The sequence below is a fragment of the Pseudorasbora parva genome, chromosome 12 (assembly GCF_024679245.1).
Source record: "Pseudorasbora parva isolate DD20220531a chromosome 12, ASM2467924v1, whole genome shotgun sequence".
Classification (NCBI taxonomy): domain Eukaryota; kingdom Metazoa; phylum Chordata; class Actinopteri; order Cypriniformes; family Gobionidae; genus Pseudorasbora; species Pseudorasbora parva.
Genome location: NC_090183.1, coordinates 39,644,650 through 39,661,419, shown reverse-complemented (window position 1 = coordinate 39,661,419; position 16,770 = coordinate 39,644,650). Strand labels below are relative to the sequence as shown.

General features: G+C 37.4%; 3 protein-coding genes across 5 annotated transcripts in view; 2 read left to right on the top strand and 1 right to left on the bottom strand.

The window, feature by feature from the left end:
- The window catches only part of ca16b (carbonic anhydrase XVI b), a 130,159-nt gene extending 124,592 nt beyond the window's left edge, over positions 1–5,567 (top strand). The window contains exons 22-29 of the mRNA XM_067460260.1: positions 259–405; positions 518–611; positions 1,738–1,814; positions 1,982–2,110; positions 2,465–2,611; positions 2,758–2,900; positions 4,503–4,638; positions 4,792–5,567. Of these exons, the coding sequence (XP_067316361.1) occupies positions 259–405; positions 518–611; positions 1,738–1,814; positions 1,982–2,110; positions 2,465–2,611; positions 2,758–2,900; positions 4,503–4,638; positions 4,792–4,938 (1,020 nt within the window). The 3' untranslated portion in view covers positions 4,939–5,567. The remainder of the gene's footprint in view (positions 1–258; positions 406–517; positions 612–1,737; positions 1,815–1,981; positions 2,111–2,464; positions 2,612–2,757; positions 2,901–4,502; positions 4,639–4,791) is intronic.
- A 1,041-nt stretch (positions 5,568–6,608) lies between these two features.
- tardbpb (TAR DNA binding protein b) lies at positions 6,609–14,147 on the top strand. Of its 3 annotated transcripts, XR_010908667.1 has the most exons (7): positions 6,609–6,861; positions 7,483–7,774; positions 8,781–8,959; positions 9,161–9,301; positions 9,452–9,622; positions 11,863–12,978; positions 13,740–14,147. XR_010908667.1 is itself a non-coding variant. In XM_067460250.1 (6 exons), exons 2-6 carry the CDS (start codon positions 7,498–7,500, stop codon positions 12,358–12,360), a joined length of 1,266 nt encoding a protein of 421 aa, XP_067316351.1. In that variant the 5' UTR covers positions 6,609–6,861; positions 7,483–7,497; the 3' UTR covers positions 12,361–13,662. The 3 variants fall into 3 exon arrangements, 2 of the variants coding, with proteins under 2 accessions (XP_067316351.1, XP_067316352.1); XM_067460250.1 differs by lacking the exon at positions 13,740–14,147 and having other exon boundaries at positions 11,863–13,662; XM_067460251.1 differs by lacking the exon at positions 13,740–14,147 and having other exon boundaries at positions 6,610–6,861; positions 7,519–7,774; positions 11,863–13,662.
- cenps (centromere protein S) lies at positions 14,131–16,499 on the bottom strand. Its single transcript, XM_067460259.1, has 5 exons — positions 16,364–16,499; positions 16,119–16,242; positions 16,002–16,035; positions 15,848–15,914; positions 14,131–14,387 (listed from the first exon to the last, which is right to left on the bottom strand). Exons 1-5 carry the CDS (start codon positions 16,394–16,396, stop codon positions 14,253–14,255), a joined length of 393 nt encoding a protein of 130 aa, XP_067316360.1. The 5' UTR covers positions 16,397–16,499; the 3' UTR covers positions 14,131–14,252.
- Between the last annotated feature and the right edge of the window lie 271 nt (positions 16,500–16,770).

The window sequence follows — 16,770 nt, the reverse complement described above, 5'->3', positions numbered from 1 at the left end:
ATATAAGTAAGTACTAAAATGACACTGTTGCATATTGAAAAATACATACTTTTAGATTTTTTTAAATCCCATTTAGTGTTTGTCAATCAAATCACTTTCAATTTGTCGTACTAGAAATGCAAGAGCATGCTGGAAAAAAAATGTAAAAGGGTATATCATGTACCATTCCGAACATATACCAATATTTATTCATAAATGTAATGTTCAGATGTCACATGCAAAATGCCTTGTCTTAATGACTGTATGTGTGACCTACAGGAGCAGTTTATCTTTATCCATGACGCATTAATGGAAGCTGTGCTGAGTAAAGACACCGAGATGCCTGCTTGGCAACTCCATAATTATGTCAACAACATTCTCACCCCGAGCCCAACGGGACAAACGCGCATGGACAAACAGTTTAAGGTCTGGACTTGATGACTGTGTTGTGGCTCTATGCTACTGAATCAAGACGTTTTTCTCAGTTATACAACTAACCTGCTCCTCCTTGTGGACGCTCTTGTTATTGTTCCTCCAGTTGTTGACGCAATGCAATTCTCACCTCACGGAGTGTTTCAGTGCAAAGAAGGACTGCAACAAAGAGAAGAACCGCACCTCGTCGGTCTTGCCAAGTGAGTCACTAAACCTTCTAAACCTATACATCAAAATCAACACTTCAGCTTCTTGCCAATTCAGACTTTGCTGTATTCTCAATATATAGTGTAGCACAGTATGGTAGCTCCATTTACTTAAATAAATAATACTTAAAGAGTTAGTTCACCCAAAAATTAAATTGATGTCATTAATGACTCATCCTATTGTCGTTCTACACCAGTAAGACCTCCGTTCATCTTCGGAACACAGTTTAAGATATTTAATATTTAGTCCGAGAGCGTATGGAAGTCTATGCTCACTATACTGTCCATGTCCAGAAAGGGAATAAAAACATCATCAAAGTAGTCCATATGTGACATCAGTTAGTTAGTTAGAATCTATTGAAGCATCGAAAATACATTTTGGTCCAAAAATAGAAAAAAACTATGACTTTATTTAGCATTGTCTTCTCTACTGCATTTGTTTTCTATCCTCAAGTAAAGATTGAAACAGTAATGAATAATGAATCAGCTTATTGATTCATGATTCGGATCGCCAATGTCACGTGATTTCAGCAGTTTGTGTATATATATATATATATATATATATATATATATATATATATATATATATATAAAATAAGTTGTATTTAATGTATCTTTAGTATTAGTATTTAATTTTATGTATTAAATAAATGCACCAACTAATTTACAATGGTAACAAATCCCCAGTTTTATGTTATTATTTTTATGTACTATTATAGTATTCGTTAATATTTTAATTTTAGATTTTTTTAGTGCTCTTTGTTGTTTTTATGACATTTTACAGGTTTTAAAAATAAAAAAAATTATAATATTTCTGGATTACCATATATTTGTTTTAGTTAATAACAAAAATAATAACACTGTGAAGTCCTAAAAAACATAGTTACTGATTTATTCTCTCTCTCTTAATTTTTTCCAGAGCTATATACATGTATATTTTGTGTTATTTTTAATATAAGGATTTCCTCTAATAAGAACTCAATTTTAAAAACAAAAGAAAAGTAATAAAGTATGGCAAACAATCACATTTTAAGACACATTGAACAACTGATACAACACAAGGTTTGGTTTATTGTGAAGGTTATAATGAGTTGTTTATGGTTCATGTTTTTCCCCACAGCGGAGCGGGCACGAGTGGCACTAGCTCCCCTCCCAGGAGTAAAGGGAACAGACTACATAAACGCCTCCTACATTATGGTACGGCAATAACACTTTACTGGAACATTATACATAGATTTGGACCATATTTAAAAATGCATGAAACATGAATAATTTGCGTGCTGTTGCTTTATCTCTTCATCTGCTCGTCTCGTCATTTGCTGTGATTTTCTTGTAGAATGAAATCAATGTTTATCCATTCACAGGGCTATTACAGGAGCAATGAGTTCATCATTACCCAGCATCCTCTTCCCCACACGACCACAGACTTCTGGAGGATGATCTGGGATCATAATGCTCAAGTTATTGTGATGTTGCCAGACAACCTCAGCCTTGTGAGTACAGCGTTAAAGAGCTACTTGTGAACATGAGTTTTTAAGAGGATGAATGATGCGTTATATAACTTGTGTTTTTTTTTAAATGCATAAGTAAGTAAGTTCTGTAAATGCACTCTTAAAACTTTTCATACCAGCAGGTTATCATAGAACTTAAACATCAAGTTCAGTTTAAGTTTTTATTTTATTTTTTATTTTTTTACTATATCTAAAAAAGCATCTTCAGTCTAAGTTGCTTGTTAATTTATAAATATTTAATTGGAAACAAGTTCAATTATAAATTACCTGAATCTGTTAGCCTTATATAAGTCAATATGATATAGAATATGATATGCGCTGCTCTTCTTTTTATAGGCTGAAGATGAATTTGTGTACTGGCCCAGCAGAGAGGAGCCCATGAACTGCGTAGCCTTCACTGTCACCCTCATTAATACTGACAGACTCTGTTTATCTAATGAGGAGCAACTCATCATCCACGACTTCATCCTGGAAGCCACGCAGGTGTCTCTCCCAGTACACAAACATGACTCTTAAAATGGAATTTATTTTGGAAGTTATTTTGCTTGATTAAACAAACTTTATGGTGACATTAATTTATGCATTAGCTTAACATGCTTATATAACAGGACATTATCTTTGCTGTTCAGGACGACTATGTGCTAGAAGTCCGACATTTCCAGTGTCCGAATTGGCCAGATCCTGAAGCATCCATCAGCAGCACATTTGAGCTTATCAATATCATCAAAGAAGAGGCCATGACGAGGGATGGTCCCACCATTGTACATGATGAGTGAGTGCCCTGTGCATAGAACACGAGTAGCTGCTTTTCCACCGTCAGGCCAAACCGTTCTCGGTACTTAACCTTTCCATTCCGTCCCGATCAGGCCCAGCCGATACGGATATGGTTTCATTTTCCACTGTGGGACTGAAAACCGAGCTGTAATGTAATACAAATGCGTCAGTTGCTGCCAGAGGTGGACAGTGAAGTACACTACTCCATTTCTTGAGTAAAAGAATAGAAACTACTGGTCAAATATTAAAGATTTTTACTTGAGTACTTTTTTTTTTATACACCAGCAAAGTTGTTTTGTTTCATGTTGTATTAGCATGGTGGTTTAAGCCAATCAGTGACGCTTCATCCACCAATAGTATGCAGCTACCTTAAACTCATTTAAAGGCCCACTGAAGTGCCTTGAAACACGCAGCATTATTTAATGTGTTGGCGTAATTTCCACGGAAACAGGAAGACATGGCAGGAAAGCTTCTCCCCCATTTTTTATTCATATCATGGCTTTCACAACGTCACAGTTTCCACCTAATCGCTAACCGTTTCTCCTCCATATCATTTAAAATATAACATTTTGTGCAGAATTCAAAGGATCCAATACATTTTCTGGTATGCGCTGACTCGCGCATATGATCTGCTCTATCGTGTCTCTGGTCCGGGGCAGACTGTGTGTGCACTGCGGATGTTTGCGTGACAGTAACGAGAAACCAGACGTAAAGTAAGGCTAACATATTTATACTTAAAGCCAAAAAACGTAATTAAAAAATATTTTTTAAAAGTTGTTTTCAAAGTTAAAAACATGGTAGAAATGAAAGGTTTTTACATTGTGCTTATTTGACAAGATTATGCTAATACATATTTCGGAAAGCAATTCATTTGACGTTATTAGCCCAACTACGTTTTTGCATGCTAACTAACGTCATTGTCGAACCTTACCTATGCGTTAGTGAGTTATCCACAAGGCTATGGCAACTTGGTAGGCAAATCCATAAAAAAATAATTTGACCGACCATATTTAGACCGGCCGACCCTACAAGTGAGATTACTGATAGGCTGTCTGCAAAAAAACAAAACAATCATATTTTAAAGAGAAAAAAAGTTACTTTCAAAGCTGCTGCATAGCAATGACTTTCGAGGGCTGTGATAGAAATAGAGTGAAAAGTAAGATATTCAAATTGTCTTTCTAATGTTAAAGTGATTACAGATACTCAAGTACAGAAATCAAGTAAATGTACTTAGTTACTGTCCACCTCTTTGCCTTGGTAATGCAAGAGATGATGTGAGATTATCGAGGATGATCAGATATGTCTTTCAATTTTATTATTAACTTTGCACTGTGAAGTAACTGTTTACTTCGCTCCAATAGCGCCCTTGGCCAGCTACAGAGAAACTGGTAGCCAGGCAACAGACAAGTGACCAATCCCGAGTGGCGACATCACCACGCATTCTACCAGCACTGTTAGAATTCCGGGCCGAGAACGGTTTGTAACCGTGCCTGCCAAACCTAGCTCAATTGGTAATATAAATGAGACGGTTCGGCCGGACGGTGGAAAAGCCGCTTATGTAACTGAAGGCAGAAAGAGCCTCATGGATTGTGTGTTACAGGTTCGGGGCAGTCTCTGCAGGGATGTTCTGTGCTCTGACCACACTGTCCCAGCAGCTGGAGAACGAGAGTGCTGTGGATGTCTATCAAGTGGCCAAAATGATTAACCTAATGAGGCCTGGTGTCTTCACTGAAATGGTAAGTTAGCAAAATGTAACCTCATCACAAAAGTCTGCCTGGTGATAAATTTGATTTAGAGAGGTCATTGGGGTCTCGTGTAGAAGTTTGACGCGATCTGATTTCCAAAACCATTTAGTGTGTTTTTCCTTTTTTTCTCCCTACCTCTTTTAGGAGCACTATCACTACCTTTACAGGGCTATGCTTAGCCTGGTTAGCAGTAAAGACTTCAGACTTGGCTTCAGCTACATGGACAAAATTGCTGGGATTGTGGTATCAGATGAATCCAACCAGGCTGAGAGCATGGAGTCCTTGGTGTGAAGTTTCCAGAAAATGAAATGGAACAAAGTGGTTCCTTGAACTTTCCATGAGGCCTTTTTCCCCAGACTCTTGGTGAAATGAAAGAAAAAAAGAAAAAGAAAAAAAAACACATCAACAACAAAAAAGAGCTTTTATATACTGATAAAAATAAATTCTTTTGATATTTATTTTTGCTGCTTTTTGTTATCCTGCTAAGCACCACAACCTGCTCTCCGAAACACATGCACACAGACACACACACACACTGTCTACTTTGCACTACACTGTCAGTGTTACTACTTGATGCCTAGCTGATTATTGATATTTGTGTTGAAAATGTTTCCGAGTATCACTTTATTCTTGCCGATAAAGTCTACAGACGTGTGCGGGTGATCAGCGACAGCACATTAACACACACATCAGCCTCATACCCATGAAAACTGTACACAGAAGCTCCAACTTAATGCTCATCATGATGCGACTTTTAACCGTCAAGCATTGTGACTTGTTAGATTAATATGTTCTTTTTTTATTTATTAAGATATGCCATTTTATGTCTAACTTATATACATTATTTCAGTGTGGTATCATAACAGCAACTGTGAACATATATTGTTATCAGTAGCATTTCTATTGTTTTGTAATATATAAAGATATTGATCAAAAAATGTCTCGTTTCCTTGTTTTCAGTGGGTATGCTCAGTACTTCCTCTAACAGGCTTTTCCCAGGGGGTGACTGTTCTGATTAAATGATTGCTAAAGTCAAGATATTGAACATTAAACTGATAATTTATTTGAAGAAGGGGTGAAATACTTAATTAAAAGTACTGTACTGCTTTATATCTTGAAAACAACATGTATAGTCAGTAAAATGACTCTGATGAAGATACACAGATGGAAGTTAATGTTGAATTAGCCACAACAATTATGATTTACACATTACACCTTCAACGTGTTGATTTTTTTTTTACATTCACAGATCAATCAAAAATTAGCTTTGTGTAAGGGTTATTCATACTATGCAGTACATTTTCATGTCCTCAAATATGTTGTCTATATATTTTTTAACTTACAATTATTTTGTATTGAAGTCTTTTGAAGTTTTTTATCATGATATCACTAAGTAAAAAGGCATGACAAGATTCATGTATTAGCGGATGTTGCTATTAATGTCACATCTTCAGAAAACTTCTGAAACGGAAACACTTGCCATTTATTAGGAACGTTTGCAGATTTCTAAACCAAACAGAAATAGCTAATAAATTGCCTTAACATGAGAATTTGCTTAAAGTGTTAAGTAGTAAAATGAACAATTAAGGGAATTCGTATTACTATAAAATGAGACAAATCTAGGCCAAAACTATTGTACTGTGTAACTTCTACTGTACATCTGAAGTAAATAACATGGATGTTACACATTAATATCTACCACTAGGAGCGCTATAGCTCTGAGAACAAGTCACTAGTACACAGGGAACGGTGCTTTTGCTTTAATCGGTAAAGTGTTTCTATTACACAAATGACAGGCATCCACAAACATTTTTTAGCAATAATCCTTTTTGTTATTACGCTTTATACATATATCTTCAAACAGAGCAGACAAGACTGCATAGCAACGCTGTTTGTTTCCCCTTCTCTCCCCCCACGCACTTGTAAAAGTGAGCTCGCCCACGTGTGACGTATTTCCTTCATGACTTAGGTGTGATGCCATCTTGAAACGAAAATAGTGTCGCATGAGTTGTATGTTACGGAAGATTATTGTCTTGTTGTTATATACAAAGACTGCATTATTTTGATTAGGGCAGGAACGGACACGGTTGATAGATTATCGTTATCCGTGAGCGTTGTTAACGGGCTCATTCATTCCTCACAATTACATTTTTCTGAACGAGGAGCGTGGTGGCGCTAACAAAGGAATATCTGGATCCGAGCAGTTGTTCATTGGTAACGTTTTTCGCATTTTTTCATTATAACACGCACATGATTATGTATTTACACCGCACATCGGCCTATTGGTGGTCTGTTGATTCAGTATTTTATTGTTGCTATGTTGCTATAATAAAGAATTGTTCGCTTGCACTCGCTAGATATTGAAGTCGCGCGCTCGGCCGTGAGCTCACATTACAATTAGCGGTGGGGATTTTGATTCAACACAGTGACTCGATTCTTTTGAATCGGTTCACTAGTTACATTTGTTTTGCTATTTACACCGTAGGCAAGTACGTCCTGCGAATGAATTATTGCGTATTATTCCATATTAAAATTAGTGTCCTAAATCTACAAAGAAATGTTTTAATGTCTGTCATTTTAACAACTTACATTTTTTTTAAATAACGTATTTCCTTTTACAAACGACATGTCTCGTTCCGTGCCGTTTTGACTCATTCATAATCAAATCACTGACTCGTTCAATGAAGGTGCATGGTCGTTCCCAAGTTCAACCAATGATATCGCTCCTTCACAGCCTGCACTCGATTTCTATTGGTTCTCCGTCTTTGAAGACGGGATACAAGTCAAAAACAAGAGTCAAAGTGACAGAGAAACATTTTTTTTTCTTTCACGAAGGAACCGCCACTAATTATGATATGTACACACGAACAGCTCGACTCAGGAGAGATGGCCGAGATGTACATTCGCGTGGCGGAGGAGGAGAACGAGGAACCGATGGAGATCCCGTCGGAGGACGACGGCACGGTGCTGCTGTCCACGGTGGCCGCTCAGTTTCCAGGGGCTTGTGGCCTGCGCTTCCGGAGCCCGGTATCTCAGTGCATGAGGGGAGTTCGCCTGGTGGACGGAATCCTGCACGCCCCCGAGAACGGCTGGGGAAACCTGGTATATGTGGTCAATTACCCCAAGGGTATGTTTTCCATTCCCTAAAAATAAGCTTCTGTTTTAATATAGAAGATAAATATATGTTTTAGGAAAGATTCTAATAATGGTCGGAATAAAGTTTTATAATGCAAAATTACATTATTTTAATAACCCTAACTTTTCCCCCTCAAATGCAAAAATATACATAATTCTGAATGCATTTTAGGGTTAATTTAGGCATATGCTTTATCATTTAATGGTGAGGTTATGTCATAACCAGTGTTGAGCACATCCAAACATTTGTTCAGTATTTCTTTTGTATATCTTTAGCTGTAAAAAAAATAATCCATTTTGATTTAAAGGTTTCAATCCGTACACATTTTTTTGATTAAAACATCCATAAACCACTTGAACATTTATATATTTTGTTGACTTTTGTACTTTACACTGTACTAAATGTTTACGAGAAGGCTTATTTCTCTGGATTAAACAGTTTTAACCAGGATAAGCGTCACTTATCAATGACACAATACTTGCATTACCCTTGGTTTCTGATTTTATTTTGTAGAAACCATAAAAGAAAAACAAAGACGCTTTAATATATTATGTGTTTAATTAGTCAGATGAGCAGATGTTTGGATACATTCATCCACAGAAAACGAATCAATGTTAAATAGCTCGACACAGTTAGTCTTATTGTTTTGCCATGCTTAGTATCTGTCTAGCTCACTGCAGTGCAGCTCACAAGTGTCTCATAGTCACCACTGAGTGAATGCACAGAGTAGCATTATAATACGACTTCCAACACACTCAAATGTATGTAATGATAAAACTGTGCTGCTTTACCACACATATGCCTGACCAGAAGAAGTGGAAGTTATTGTCTGCGGCGTAATATCTCTTTGAAATTAAGCCGTCATCAAGCTACGCCTTGATATGAATGAGCGACATCTAGCAGCGAAAATGACATTGTGGCTTTAATAGGTTTTTGTCACATGATGGGTGACTTGTCATTCTGTGGATATGTGAACAAGTGAACTTTTTTATTCTAGAAACGGTTCTGCCAGATAATAAGAGGAAGATGGATGAGATTGATGCTTCTTCTGCAACAAAGATCAAGAGAGGAGATCAAAAGACTTCAGATCTGATTGTGCTGGGGCTGCCATGGAAAACTTCAGAACAAGACTTAAAAGAGTACTTCAGTACATTTGGAGAAGTCATCATGGTGCAGGTAAAACATACTGATATAAATATGAGATGTGATTGTCTTTGTACTGACATTTTGTTGAAAGATATCCATGGTTTCTGCCTCTGTATCTACTATTTCTAACTTTATGCAGCTACTAAAAATAGAACTAGACTCGACTGTCATTCTTGAAGTCAGATTAGATCTGGTATGATTTCAGTTCTTTACTTGATTCTGATACACCAGGTCAAGCGGGACGTGAAAACGGGAAATTCAAAAGGGTTTGGGTTTGTAAGGTTTGGCGACTGGGAGTCGCAGGGTAAGGTGATGTCCCAACGACACATGATTGACGGCAGGTGGTGTGACTGCAAACTACCTAACTCCAAGGTTAGTGTCTTTTTTTTTCATTAAAAAGTTTGGGGTTTGAAAGATTTTATTAATGTTTTTGAAAGAAGTTGCATGTGCTCTTAATTAGCTGTTAATGAAAGAAGTGTCAGTCAGGTTATTTTACTAAACACAATTGTCAACATTTAACAGCAAGGTCCAGATGAACCAATGAGAAGCAGAAAAGTATTCGTGGGTCGTTGCACAGAGGACATGACCGCTGATGAGCTCCGTCAGTTCTTCATGCAATATGGGGAGGTCACAGATGTCTTCATTCCTAAACCATTCAGAGCATTTGCTTTCGTCACCTTTGCAGATGACCAGGTAAGCTATTGTTCTTTTTAATTGATCTTAAAGTTCTCTTTTATGCTATTTTAAAGTTCCTAATTTAGTTTTGAGGCCTCTTTCAATAGGTGAACATGCAGCCATATTTTTTTCATAATGTACTTTGCGTCACATCTCACAGTGCCTGAAATGTTTCCAAAAAGGGTTCAATCTCTTTAAACTTCACCTTTCTGAGAGCCTAAATTGCTCTGATTGGTCAGACGGCCCAGTCTGTTGTGATTAGTCTAACGCTTACAGCGCATGTCTGAAACAAATTGCCCATTACCATATCTGAATTTCGGCTCTGAATTTGTAATGATGCTGTCAGTTTTACCATATCAATTCGAGCCCTAGTCCTCATTCTTTGGAAGTACATGCAGGGCTCTACGCTAACTTTTTTCTTGAGGAGCACTTGTGCTCCTAATTAAAAAAATTTAGGAGCACAGTCAAAAATTTAGGAGCACGTTCTAATCGATCAAACACATTCCAATTATAACTTTCCTATTACAGGACGATATTTGTCCTTTAATGTCCAAGGTCATTTTTACCATTATAAGAGCAATGTTTTCTAATCTTATTAAATGTATGCATCATCTGTCAATTTCTTAAATTCAACATAATTCTGACATAATATTATCATTAACTTCTGAGAGTACAGCACAAATACACACACACACACACAAAGCAGAACTGGACTTCATACAATCAAACACCTATGCATTTAATGCATGAGTTAATGTTGTATGAATGTTTTACATATACGTTTTTGAATTTAGAAATATGTATAAATTAAACTTTAAAAGTTTAATATTTTAAATAAAAAAGTCCATGCAAAGTATAAATATGAAAATAAAAACCGCCAGTAGGTGGCGGCAAGTCATTCAGTCAATAGTTCAAAACACAAGATTCATTTGAATCGAATCGCTTGGAGATGCGAATCAGTTCTGGTGTGGCTTTGATTTTCACAAATAGACAATGTTGTGGCTAAAACGTTTGTTACTTAATATCAACTTGTCTATTAGATTGTTGTACGAGATCAGTATCACACATGCAATCATGCCAATACTCGGAGCTTTAGCAAGCTGTAACTTTTGGCGCTCTGGCGCTTCATAAACAGAACCGCATGCGTCTCGCGGGGGAACATTGCAGCCGGATCTACTTCTCTCTGTTTGTGGTGAGTCACGCAGATATTGTGCTAATCCGCAGCGGGAATAATTTATTTTGTGTGTACAATGATTCAGAATGAGACAAAAACCCGGTTTGGAAAAAATCATGATATACTCGCTCATTATATACATTTAGTATTTTTTTTAAACAACATGCTGTTTAAAAAAAAAATACTAATGTGATAAAGATTAACTCAAGGGCTTTTTAAATGTATTAATACATTATTGTTTGATGGCATTTATGCCCCAAGCATCCGCTAATTTCTGGGCTTCTTTATGATAATCCAAATGTGGTATCTCCTGTGGTAGTTAATTTTGATTTGGCTGTAAATAAACAGCGCAAGGCCTCTGGTAAAGTGCGCATGGCTGCGTCGTCACACGTTTCACTTCAATCGTTGTTCGAAGTGCTGCCTAGTCCGTCGCACACATTTTTGCACTTCTTCTGCTGACTGAAGGCATGCAAAGCAGTTGATTGCAGTAGGAAACATAGCCTAACAGTTTCTCAGTGTTGATTCACTCAGTGTTTTAGTTTTTATTCCGATTGAACACATCCATTCATGAGAATCGATCGGGTCACTCGCACCGGTGCGCCTAAATATTTTTTCACAGTCGCACGCAGTTATTTTTAGGCGTAAATGCGCCCAAAATGGGCGTTATGTAGAGCCCTGACATGCAAAGAGGATTTACTGTCACGGTGCAGAAAACATGTCATCAACATGATCCAAACTTCCATGCCTTGGAAAAAGCACAGTAGGGGCACTTAAAGGTGATAAACTAGGGATCAAACCCTGTTCACAAAAGAGAAAAAACTGCAACAAATTGTCAATGAAATGTAAATTTGTATGCATTAACGCAAGATACAGCCCTTGTGTCTAGAACAATTTTCTCTGTGTAAATACGCTCACATTAATGTATCAATTCAAGGTCTTGTTTGGGGTGATTTTCTCTTGGTGTGACGATTTGCAATGATATTTTCAGCATTCAGGGATTTGTGTTTATTATTCTAGTCTGGATGGATAAATTGCCTGTTCATGCATTTCAAATCATAATTAATATTTTCCATCTTTCCTCCAGGTTGCCGCTTCCCTGTGTGGAGAAGATCTGATCATCAAGGGCGTCAGTGTGCACATCTCCAACGCTGAGCCAAAACACAACAACACTAGGCAGATGATGGAGCGGGCAGGGCGCTTTGGGAATGGGTTCGGAGGGCAGGGTTTTGGAGCCAGCCGCAGTCCCATGGGGGGTGGTAGTAGCTCCAGCAGCTTGGGAAATTTCAACAATTTTAATCTCAACCCAGCCATGATGGCTGCCGCCCAGGCAGCCTTGCAGAGCAGTTGGGGTATGATGGGAATGTTAGCACAGCAGAATCAGTCAGGTGCGTCTGGCACAAGCACAACCGGCACAAGTTCCACTCGGGAGCAGCCCCAAACATACAGCTCTGGCAACAGCAACTACACCAGCTCAGCCGCTCTCGGCTGGGGCACCGGCTCTAACTCCGGCACAGGTGGTAGTGGGTTTAACTCCAGCTTTGGCACTGGTATGGAGACTAAGTCGTCAGGGTGGGGTATGTAAGCCAGTTTGTGTTTTGAAGTGTGGTATTTCTAGCGCATTTGGTAAGTATTTTCCGGGAGACTTATCTTGTCACGTTTGTTTGGGAGTGGGGATGGGTGAAAAGGGAGTTGGGGGACAAAAAAGAACTTTTTTTTTTTTTTTTACACTGAATGGAATTTAAGTTAGTGTTTAGAGTGAGATGTTAACCAAGGTGCTACATTAATGTACCATCTTTGGAATTATGTTTTTTTTTTTTCCAATGTTGTATTGTATTGGTCGATGCAAACAAAGTATTTCAACTGGATTCTTGTAATGCATGTTGTTAAATTTGTGGAAATCTGAAAACGCATGATAATTGCATAATCTTTTAAGTACATTTATCATGATCTTGGAAAAAAAGATATTTGCATTGGAAAGAATCTGGTTGAAACCTGAACATATTGTAAATTCAGCTTTATGATTCAGTCCAGTTTTATGGAAACCCTTTAAAACAAGCCTTCATCAAAATCTCTTCTGCAGTTGACATCTGTGGGGTTTGCCTGGGAAGAGCGCCCTCTATGGCAGCACAGTGTGGCTGAGGTCATTATGTCACCTTCCTCCCCATGTCTATATGCTCTCATCGCACGGCTCGATGACACGGTGGGTGTCTACTTTTTTTAATCAACATTTTAAGACAACAAGTGCGCAGAAAGTGACGTTTTTAAACAACCCTTGAGTGCGATTGGTGATATGGCGAAGAGTGAGAAGGCTGCGAGTGAGCGAAGAAAGTGTGGAGCGCACGAACGAAAAGACTTGCGAGTGCGATGAACGAGCCGAAATGTGACTGCAGTGGGTGGGATTGGTGAGCGAGTGAATGAGAGCTGCTGATTATACTTCCCAGCTTTCCCCTTAATTGAGCCCAAATTGATGGACATTTTGTTCATGTGTACCTCAAAGATATTTTTATTTTATTCTTTTGGTCTCCCTAGGTTCCATTTTGCTTTTCTCCTTTAGTAATACTGACATGTGCTTATATAGTTAGTGGAATGTTGTGATGATGATGAATACTTTGTCTTGCTTCTATAATCCCATCTGAATGCTGTATGGTGTGTGTGCTTTATTTCCTTGTAACTTGACCTGTAAGTGTGAGCTTTGATATGGATGACATCTTCAGTGGACACTGAGGGGGGAAAACATGAGTGATGGTGTAAGTGTGACCTGTATGTTGAGTGCTGTGAATGTCTGTGGAGTTTCCCTCTAGATAACGTTGCTCAGTGTTTTCAAAGGCATTTTATATGACTTGTCAAATGAAGGGAGTGCTTCAATAAAACTAATTTGAATAGATTTGTTTTCTCATACTGGTTTGTCACGTGATGTTTTAAAAGCAAATACTACACAACTAATTGAATTCACACGTTTAGGGGCCTGGAATATGGCTGGTCGCAACTGAACCCCAGGCGGGAAGTCAGTTTGGGGATGGAGGAAGACGGAGGATGCTGTGGTTCTGCATCTCTGGTAACGGCCATGGACACGGTAGACTGTAGCAGGATCTGATAGGTGTTTCCAGATGAGCCGTTTTCTCAAAACACTTCAAGCTTAATACATTTCGAGCTGAGATGGTATTAGGCTTGATCTGGTTGAGAAAGCAGCTTGTAGTATTCAAATGAAGTCATAGGTTTTTCAGGTCCATGTTTTTAAAATGTTGGAATTAAAATACCTTACAGAATCTGTATTGTTTCATAGAGCTTCATATTCCCAAGAAAGTCATGTTTATAGGATTCTTTATTACAATAAAACACAAATGAACTCATGTTTGAGTTAAAAAATGACTGGTGTTTAGTATTTAATGTGATTTACATACAAATATTTATACAGCTGTTTTATTACATGCAAAAACCAAGAACTTTTGTGCAAATTTGTACATTTTATTTTGATCAGTCTTCGATCTCATTCTCCTCCACAGCTTCTATATCTTTACTCTTCCTCTTGGCTGCATTTTTCTTCCTTTTCTCCTTCAGTTCTTGGTTGTTCAAAGCCAGTTCTTCACTTTTCTGCTGAATGTAGTTGTACTGAAAGGGTACAGAACAGTCAAATTTTAAGCAAATAGCACCAAGTTATGCTATTAGCAGTAATTCCATAATACATTACTAGTAAATATTGTGTAATTACACAAACACTTAAAAGAAAGTTCATAATTTAGAGGTATCTTTAAAGAAATGGTAACAATGTATTTAGTTAGTGTTTGAAAATGATCCCATAATTTACTTGCCATCCTAGGAGTATATGACGTTTTTTCTTACAGCCAAACACAATTGGGGTTAAATTAAAGATTGTAAAGCCCCAAATAAGCACATCCTTCCATCTTAAAAGTAATCAATACAGCTCCATTGGGTTAAAGGCGCAATATGTAAGATTTTTGAAATATTATTTTTTAAATCACTAGAACAATTATATATTTTTGTTGACTTATATAATATGTTGTGTACATTATCCCAAATGATTCCAAGAATGTTTAAATCCAGAAAAAATAAGCAATTTTAACCAGAACATGGACCATGTCCGTGCGTTGCCAACCAATAACAACATACCTGTGTTGCCCTTGATTTCAGTTTTTTGTAGAAACCATGGAAAAAACACTAATATATTATGTGCTTTATAGACAGGTGAAAATTATTTAATTTATATATGCTATTTTTATAACTTGAGCTTAAACATTAAATGTTAAGTTAATTCATAGAATTAAATGAATAATATAATAGGCTTCCAAGGCCTATGGTGTGACAAATAATTCAGAATATAGGGGTGTCGTGCCAATGGACAACAAATTAACTCTTTAATAGTGGTTCCTAAAAAGTTAAATATTTGAACAATTCTGAGACACAATTCACGGTAACATGACCTTGAATGGGGTCCTTCAACAAATTCAAGTTAAACTCAATTTGAAGATTAAAAATCAGCAAAGTGTACTTGTAAAGCAAATTGTAAAGCAATTGACTAAAATAGACACTTGCATAATCATGCCTGGGCTATTTATTAACATTTGTATGCTTTCCTTTTTAATTAAAGTTGTGATTTATTGAGCCCAGGGGCCTATTGCACAAAACTAGGATAAGGGATTAAGCCGGGATATCTTGGTGATCCTGGCTCCATTTATCCACTACAGTTATATTTCTTTATCATTCTTGGTGTAAGTGTGCCTTCAGGTAACGTTTACATGACAGCGGTGTACTACATTTTGCATACACATGATAAGGTATCCCGGCTTAATCCCTTATCTTTGTTTTGTGCAATAGGTCCCTGCTTGAGACAAATGCATGGTTCAATAAACACTTGATTTAGTTTAATTTTTTTTTAGAAAATCTAAAGACAATGCAGATTTATATCAACAGGTCTATGTAAGAAAAAGGAATGTTTAGACATTTACTAAATTTAAAATTATGACAATACTAATTATTTTCTTTTTTATCCAGTGTGACCATGAACATGCCATGTCACGTATTGTGACGTTTTATTTCTGAAATCATCCTACCAGTGCAGTGGTTCTTCTCGCTGTCAGCTTCACATCATCCACTGTAACTGTATTTCTTTTAGCATGTCTGCAAACATTCAAGAGACACCTCAGCACAAATAAAACATCTTTGTGTGGTTAATAAGAGGAGAGCCGACTTTTGCATTAGGTTTACCTCGCAAACGCTTCCAAGTCCTTGGCAAATATATCTAGAGGTAAGAAACAGGACGAGCGTGAATAAATATCATGTTTAATCCAGTCTACCTATGAATGTCACACAACCTAATCTTACCGCATTGTCTGAACGCAGTCTCTGCGATGGCTGCTATTGTCTGTTTGGTTATTTGTTTCTCGCAGTCTGCAGTGATGTGTTGACAGAGACAGCCGACAGTGTAGTGAACGGCAGCTTTAAGCCTCTAAAAGCACATAAATAACGTTACTGTCAATGTGAGAGATACAACCCGAGCAGTTCTTTACAGTGTGCATAAACGTATAACAAAGTCTATCATAGACTACATTAAGTTTTTAAGCTATAACCTGTTTTTGTGCCTCGCCCTCGTCCATTTTCATTGGATAAACAAACTGAAGCCCAACTTTATGCTTTTAGAAAATTGCGCGAACTGTGAGTTCTTCGCGTTGTAGTGACGTCGTCAGAGTTCATCACGCTACCAGCGCCTCCCAGTGATGTGGAGTGGATCTCATTCAAAAACAAAACAACAAAAAATATTGTATGGATAGTTCTTCGATATCTGATGATGTCACACGGGGAAGTTACACATGTTCAATTCTGTCTGTGCTTCACTACAACTAAAGCATTTTAATACTATGTTAGGGTTGTAGGATATAGGGAAGCTGAAAACATAGGAAAACTGTGCCAATGTCAGTTTACCCTACTTACATATTTGTTTAAAACTTTTAACCGATAAGAACATTAAAATAAGACA